Source organism: Pyxicephalus adspersus, chromosome 4, assembly GCF_032062135.1.
Source record: "Pyxicephalus adspersus chromosome 4, UCB_Pads_2.0, whole genome shotgun sequence".
Taxonomy (NCBI): Eukaryota; Metazoa; Chordata; class Amphibia; order Anura; family Pyxicephalidae; genus Pyxicephalus; species Pyxicephalus adspersus.
Window position 1 is genome coordinate 48,827,538 of NC_092861.1, and position 8,806 is coordinate 48,836,343.

Sequence of the window (8,806 nt, forward strand, 5' to 3'; positions counted from 1 at the left end):
TCTATTTCATTACATTTATTTTATTCTCCATTTTTATTAAAAAAAAAAAAGGGGGGGGGGGTGCAGCACTGCCCTCTAGACGATCGAGAATGAATGGGAGTACAAAGCCTCCTGCGATACCTACGCCACGCTTCCTGGGAGGCACTTGGGTGCTCCTTCTGCAGTGTGCAGATGAGACCCTTTCGTCAAAAGGAGGGAAAAAAATGCTTGCGCAGTGAGATAGGCATTTTTTTCTCCCCATCTAGGTTACCTGATCTTGCACCTGTATCGGGTGAGGTAGGAAGAAGAACCCAGAAGAGGAGGAAAAGATGGCTGCACCCAGCACGCTGGCCCGAAGACAGATGCGGGGACAACGCGGGACCCCATGGTAGAGACCTCCAGACTGATCGACTGCTCTGAAGGATTGAAGATAAGTGGAGTTTTTTTTGTTTTGGGTGAGGTTTGAGTTTACTTCCTACTTTAGGTGTAGGTCATTAACAATCCAAGGTAACAGAACCAGATGTTTTGCCCAGGCTCCCGGGAGCTGGAAACTTGCCAGCCGCTTGGCCATGCGCACCACCTATACAGGGGAAAAATTGGAAGAAAGGGACAGAACATAAAAGAGGTTTTGGCAAAAAGACCTTTATGGCTGGATCATCCAGTACTTTATTAAAGGTTACAGAATTAGCATGGTGAAGTTTCTATTGGATTTTAGTGACTGGGTTTACAACTTTAAAGTGAGTTTTTCATCTGCAGAAGACTTAAGACATATGCTAAAAGGGGATCTTTTACAACTTTGGCAAGAGGTGTTATTTTCTTTCTTTTTACTAACATCTAGAGTTTTGATACACTCAGCAAAAGGTATTATGTTTCTTGCCCTGGGATATGACAGACAGCTGCCATCTAGATAACGTAAAATCCAATGCACAGAATAAAGCAAAATGCAGTTACATTTCTGGGTAACAAGAGTAACACTGCCTAAAGTTTTCATAATGCTAAAAAAACAGTTACAAGAAAGGGGGTATTGAAAATAAAATGCTTCAGAAGGCACAAACCAATAGATGAGAAGCCTGAAAAAACCATGACATACAGTGGATGGATGCAACGTCAACATCATACTTCTGGGTCTTTATGAAGCCATCCTAGCCATCTTCAGAAAAAGTTTAAGCACCTAAAGGCAATCCATTCATTGAAAATAAACTGCCAATGTACAAAAAACTAAGCAAGCTACTAACATTAATAAATGCTGCGGTGTGGGTTTATTAGCACCTACTGTACTGTTAATTGGCATTCCATTTAAATGAATAGCAATGCACAAAATAAGGGCATTACCATGCATTTTACCACAATGCATAAGTGTAAAGTCAGCCTAAAGACTTTTCACAGGAAACATTGTGCATTGTAATTTTTGCAATATTGTATAGTTTCTATAAACATTGCTGCCTATTGTATATATATTTTTCATTGTATGTTAGTGTATTAAAAACCTTGTCCCTATGAATAGGGAAACACTGGATGTATAATGGTAGCAGTCACTACTGCTCATTACAAATGTAGGCATACACAAATAATGTAATACAGGACAATAATAAACCTGATGTTCTTTACAGATCTTATTACAGGTCAAGCAGACAATGTCATTCCAATAATAAAAGTAGCAATTTCTAATGACTCGAGACACCTTCAATGCTTCTCATACCCAGAGATTATGCAAACTAGGCTGCCAAGTGATACTACTTTTTACATATAAATTATTTGGTTATACCATTTTTGATAGAAGTGACAATAACAGGCAGGTTCTCTAATCCTAAAAAAAAGTTTGTACAAAACAGCAACAGTTTCGTAAGGCTTATTCCACAAAATTTCTGTTTGTAAAGAGATATTTTCATGTACATGTAATGTTTGTATTTTAATGTACATATCCTCATTTGTGCCAGTGGTACCTCAAATTACTTCCAACAGTAGAGAAAAGGTACCTTTATGATTGAAATCCATGTTCAATAATAATGTTATTTATATGCTTATATGGTGGAAAATAACCAGTCCCCCCAAAACAATGACTACGATTAAACTGGAAAAAATCCATTTATTAGCCAAGATCCAAACGGACTAACCATGAAGGTCATATTTACACCAATCAGAAGAAGGATACAGATAAAAAAAATTCTTTATTTCTAAAGGAGATCTCCAAGAAAAGAAAACAGCGTAAAGGAGAACTAAAAGAAAAAGCCAGTCCAGGCAGGTCTTTTATTGCAGCAGAACACAGGAGATGTCCCTTCTGCAATGAAACCTCCCCGATTTAAACTGTTTTTTAAATACAGGTACCTGTCCTCAATCCGTTGCGTCTTCTCCTCCTGGTTTCATGATCAGGCATCCTAAGAGGTTGGGCTGGGATGACATAACTTCTGTGCAAAGTCAACACTCAGATTTTTTGTTTTTTTATTATTTTTTTTTTATTTTTATAAGAGGATAGTGAAAAGAAAGGTGGGCATGTTTTATTGCAGAAGTGATATCGCCTGTCCCTTCTTGAAAAAAGAATAGCCTGGTCAAAAATTTTGCATTTTTACCCATACTGCTTTAATGCCCACAAGATAGTTTGGGGGACGGGGGTGCAAGTTTGGTTCATTTTGAATTCAGAATAAACAAGACATTTACTAGTATACGTTCTATAAACTACAGAGTGAGTCCATGTTTGCTTTCAGGCTGCTTTTTCGTAGATTTTACTTTCAAAAGGCAAGTTGAAACGTTATCAATGCTTCTTGGCACTAAAACAGTTTGGATTCCTTTGTAGAACTTTTACAGTATTCACATTACGAAAGCACCTCCCTATCTTATCTGTGATTGTCTTTATCTAAAATTTTGTTGGCCGAGATGCAATTATTCATTAAGCCAGCATTTTATTCATGTATTATTAGGTCAAAAAGGTTACCTGCCAAAAGATTTGCATATTGATTCAGCGCAAAAAATAAATACACACAGACACGCTGCATGGCCAGGCGGATGATAACTTTATTCCTGGTTTAACAATGCGGTTTCCTATGGCACCTCTCTAGCATAACCTACTAAGTAGAAAAATAGGCATCAGCACCTTTATCCAAAAAGCAGTAAAGTCAAGCCATGGAGCCATAACATTTTTCCTAGTTTAGAAATGAGAATTGTGCAACTTCTACATTCAAATTACAAAACCTCTGGAAAATAAAATAGCATCGTTCATAGCAAACATACAGTATGTTATTTCAACTTTGTATTTGGCAGTTTACCTAGAATGAACCTAACAACATGATTTGTTAAATGATTTATATCCTTACACTGCCATGTTTAATTGGATCCATAATTTGCCCAAGGACAGTTCTGTTAACTGCAGTTCTTAGGTATGTGAATTGACAATATTCAAAAGGGCATTTTGGCTTCATACCAAAAATATCACATTATCCAGAAATCCCTGTGTAGCAATGACAAAGAGACCATTGCTCTTGCAATGTTCCCTATTCTCAGTAGCTTCACAAATGCAGTGGAGTCACATAAAAAAATGGACAAACAAGGGGGTGCTGAGAAGTTCCTGGCTTTGCCCCGATCCAGATGAAATAGAAAAATGAGTGTGGGGGCATATGACAGACTAATATCTTAGTATGTAACTGTGCAAATATCAGGTCTTTGCGATTCTTAAAACTGTTTTTCCTTTAGTGAGAAGCTGTGATGGCAGAGGCAAAAGCAAGTTTCACGTCTTTGGGGTTACGGGCTGTCATGAAATTTTTGTTTCTCCAGGGAAAGTCAGCAAAGGACATTCACACTGAGATGTCCCAAGCACTGGGGGAGAAGTATCCTTTCTACAGCACTGTCAAAACCTGGATATCTTGTTTCAAGACTGGGAATTTCACTGTTGAAGAGGAGCCCCGCAGTGGGCGCCCCCCAACCTCAATCGACCCGGCAACCTGCGATGCTGTCCATGAGCTGATCATTGAGGGCTGGAGAATATCCGCAAAAAAGATAGCTCAGATACTTGACATCTCACGGGAGCGTGTTGGGTTTGTTATCACCACTATCTTAGACATGCTTTCAGTGGGTGGCAAAATGTTTGAACAGTGATCAGAAGAAGGAGTTAAAACATTCAAAGCTGTTTTGGCCCATTTTGAAGCGGCACAGGACTTTTTGGCTAGGTTAGTGACTGAGGATGAAACCTGGCTCCATATTTATGAAACCAAGGAACAGTCAAAGGAATGGCGCCACAGCGGGTCCCCACGGCTGAAAATGTTCCGAACCCAGAAATTGGCCAAGAAAGTTATGGCGTCCGTCTTCTGGGACAAAGACGGTATTCTGTTGGTGGACTACCTACCTCAGGGCTCTAGTATCACCAGACAATTATATGCTAACCTCCTGGACCAGCTGAAGGAGACAATTAGGACGAAATGCCGTGGAAAGTTGACCAAAGAGATCCTTTAATTGCAGGACAATGCACCTGCGCATATGTCCAATGTTATGGCTGCCAAATTTACCACACTGGGTTTCAAACTGGTCCACCATCACCCCCTACTCACCTGACTTGGCCCCTTTGGACTATTATCTGTTCCCAAATTTGAAGGGGCAACGTTTTGAGGACATTTCTGACATCAAATATGCTGCTGAGAGCTGGTTTGCGGCCCAACTAAGGGACTTTTATTGGAAAGGTCCTAGAAAAGCTGCAACTATGCTGTACCAAGTACATCAGTCTCAGAGGGGAATATGTTGAATAAATGTGTTATTTCATATCTCTGGCTCTCTTCTTTCTGGGCAAAGCCAGGACCTTCTCAGCAACCCCTCGTATTAAATATGTTCCTTTTAAAGGAAGCACCTGAAAAATGACACCTTCATTTTATCACCTGAAGAAGTCTAATAAAGAGGTTCCTCTCTTTAAAGTATTTGCCATTTTCTTTCCCGCAACCAACATTAACGGATCAGAAACAAAAAGATCAGGTGCAAGCAGCTTTTTCTGTTCTAGTAAAAGGGATAGGGGGTGAGAGCAAGGAACTTCGCTGCAGGGACTACAATAGTTCCCATTAGTGGTTAGTCTGACATTGTAGGTTGTTGAAACAACTGTAGATGCTGATCACCAAAAAGTTTGGTTGCAAGAAAACAAAGCCCTGTGCATATTCCAGGTTTTACGGCTAAAAATATGAATATGTTTTCTAGGTTTTGATTACATCAGGAAACGTTTACAAGATATCTTTCAGAGCCAACAATAAATGTTTGATAACACAGACATCTACAACAACTTGCATAACATTATTTCCACAATGTGTCCTCTAAAGATGCACCTTAGAATATACAGCAGGGTAAAAACGTATTAAAACATGTCAACATTTTTCTCAGCAAATATATTTCTAATGGGGCTGTTGACATTAAATATACACCAGATGTCGTTAAAAACATAAGTAATGGGGAATGGCACAGGGAATAAGTATTGAACACATGATGAAAAGGAGGTGCAAAAAAGGCATGGAAAGCCAAGAAATCTGTCAGTATTTACAAAGCAATACTGTCCCCCCCCCCATACTGTACTATCAGTGTGACTCAATATCAGCTGGTTTAGTCCTGATGGACTATAAACATATTTCTCATTACCAAGATTTTGCACAAGAAGAATCTTGTGGTGGGTAAAAACAAACAGCTCACTCAAGAACTTTACAACCTTATTGTTGCAAAACGGTTGTATTTCTAAGCTTTTATGAATTCCAGTGAGCACCACACGTAGAAAAAAAAAAATTTTCACCACAAACTGGCCATTACAAGGTGCTCCTCGCAAGAGTTTTGACCGGGGAAAAAAAAAAAAAAAATCAGAACAGCTGTCCAAGAGCCAATGATCACTTGCAGAGAGCTTCAGAAAGACCTGGAATTAACAGGTAGAGTTGTTTCACAGAAAACAGTAAGTAATGCACTAAACCGACATGGCCTCTATACACCATACGAGTTACCACTGCTTAAGAAAAAGCATGTTGAAGCGGTTCAGTTAGCTGTACAGCATTTCGACAAGCCAGTGAAATACTGGGAGAATATAATCTGGTCAGATGAGACCAAATCTGAACACTTTGGATATCATTGCACAAACCATGTTTCGAGGAGAAATGGCTCTGCACATCACCCAAAAACTACGATACTAACAGTGAAGGTTGGAGGTGGGAACATCACCTACTAGATTGTAAGCTCTTCGGGGCAGGGTCCTCTCCTCCTGTATCACTGTCTGTATTAGTCTGTCATTTGCAATCCCTATTTAATGTACGGCGCTGCGTAATATGTTGGCGCTATATAAATCCTGTTTAATAATAATCACCGTGTGCGGCTGTTTTTCAGCATATGGTACTGGCAGACTTTATATACATGAAGGAAGGAAGGAAGAAAGTAAAAATGTACTAAAACATTCCTGAGATTCTGCTCCCTTTTACCAGGATGCTGAAGATGAAAGAATGGTGGACATTTCAGCAAGACAAAGATCCCAAACACACAGCCAAGGAAAATCTCAACTGGTTTCAGAAAAAAAAATAAAGCTGATAGAAGGGCCCAAGTCAATCACCCCACTTTAATTCAATGGGAAATGTATGGAAAAAACTGAGGATCAGAGTTCATAGAAGAGGCCCCTGGAACCTTCAAGATTTAAAGACCATTTATGTTAAAGAATGGGACAAAAATCACACCTAAGCAATGCATTAGTTTTAGCAATGAGTAGTTTCTTCATAAAGGAGACATTTTTAATCTGTCATTACCAACAAAGGCTTTTCTATCAAGTATTAAATACATTTCTGTAAGCATGTTCAATACTTATTACCAGTTACATTTCACTTAATTACACATAGCTTAAGTTATGGTCATATTTGTTTTGATTTCTTTCTATAATGAAGATTACTTGGGTTGATACCAACATCTGGTGTAACGTTCATGTCAATAGCCTCATTAGAAATATATTTACTGTGAAAAATGATGACATGGTAAATACTTATTTCCCACGCACAGTAAAGTTATAAAAACTAAAGCATAAACTTCTCCTTCCTAAGAAATATAAAAAATGGATGCCTACTTTCGTATCATCTGATATTATGGGTACTGGGTAAACTATACTAGTCTAGTATATATATTATACTGTCATCTAGTATATAAATGTTACTAATAAATAAAAATCCTCTATACCGATATTTAATGCTTGATAACGTACTTAAAAATACAAAAATTAGTGTGAATATTACATATTTACCTACTCCAGACAGCCATTTTTTTGCTGTTTTTGGAAAAGTGGAGAAGTTAAATTAGTTAAAGTTAAATTTGTAAAATGCTTATTGGGGTCTATATCCCCAACTGCAAGTGGGGTTCCATAGGAGCAGGAAGCAAGGGTAGATCATTAGTGGGGTCACATTTACTGCAAATATGACAAAAATTACCTTACTTTACGCTAGCCAAAGCTGCAAAAACAAACAGCCACACAGATTCCATGATCCAAAATAAAACAAGACTTTATTGGAATCAAGGAATCCCAAACATGGGCATGTAGTGCAGCACTTGATGCTTGCTTAATCATAAGGCCCTGATGGATGAAAATACTGTGGAAAATGTATCTGGAACATGCCACTGTTTATTATGACTTGATTCCAATATTGATTTGCACACTGTGGAAAACACATCAGGGCACTTCACAACAAGCTGTTGTTTATTATTTCTTGATTCTAATAAAGTCTGTAACCTGGAAGCCTATTTGTTGTATCTTGGAATGTGAGTACCATCTGTATAGGTGTTTTTTATTTATTGACTAGAACGGGACTGCATACATTTGCCATAACCTAGACTGATAAAAAACATTGGTACATTCATAGATGTAACTATATTGGTCGATCCTCCAATCTGTGGTGTACTGCAAAACTAAAACTTCTTGTTAGTTTAGGCTAAAACATGGTAGGCTGACCATTGTTAGCAATAGAATTATGGAAAAGCCAAAATGTTTAGGTACTCAAAGGAACCAGAGGTGGCATTTTTCCAGAAGGTAACCCTTTTTAAAAAAAAAAGGATACTCCTTGTATAGATTTCCATATTTACTTTCTGCTGAGTCTCTAGAACTAGAAGTATTGGAAATCTCTCCTAATTTAGTCACCAATTATCCTGATAATATACTGACGATTGATATCAAACTGTATAATCTATCATTTATTTTTTATGTTTTATTAAAAATAGTTCTTAGCTAATTTGGTTAAGTAACCAAAGTCACTTCATGACTGAAACTTCAAACATTTGCATCTTACCTTATAGACCTGCCCATATGTGCCATTTCCAACAAGTTCAACCAGTTCAAAAATTCCAGCAGGGTCCTAGAAAAAAAAAAAAAAAGGAATATTGTTTGATAAAACATTAAATTACATATAAAACAAATACCACATGAATAGGTTTATTCACAACTAAAAGGCCAATAAATAACAATGCAGTGCAGGTATAACATAAAAAAAAAACGTAGAACATGTATTGAACCACAGACAATACAATACCTATTATAAGGTCAGATATTGATGTTATTGATAAAATGATATAGAAAGAGATATTGTACTTTAACAAAACTCTTGTTCTATATTAGGCTAAGGCGGCTTTGAAGTGGCAATATCTTTCAGGATAAAGTTAGTGTGCTGAGCAAATGGTGTCCCTTTTACTAAAGGTAAGAATAAACAATCTGAAATATATAGCACTTAGGGAGGTAAATGAAAAATCCTGGCATGAGAAAAGAACAGCTTTCCATTCCTTTTAGTGCAGGAGGGCTCCTATTGTTTCGTTACAGGTGGTTTTCACCACCTGTATGGTTTAGGCCAAAAATAAAAACTACACT

The 8,806-nt window shown here is 37.7% G+C and overlaps 1 protein-coding gene across 11 annotated transcripts in view; it reads right to left on the reverse strand.

Annotated features, from left to right (window-relative positions):
• The window catches only part of TNIK (TRAF2 and NCK interacting kinase), a 179,703-nt gene that overhangs the window by 131,306 nt on the left and 39,591 nt on the right, over positions 1 to 8,806 (reverse strand). For all 11 annotated transcript variants that reach the window (XM_072408106.1, XM_072408103.1, XM_072408108.1 and 8 more), the window contains one exon: positions 8,235 to 8,300. In XM_072408106.1, the coding sequence (XP_072264207.1) occupies positions 8,235 to 8,300 (66 nt within the window). The remainder of the gene's footprint in view (positions 1 to 8,234; positions 8,301 to 8,806) is intronic.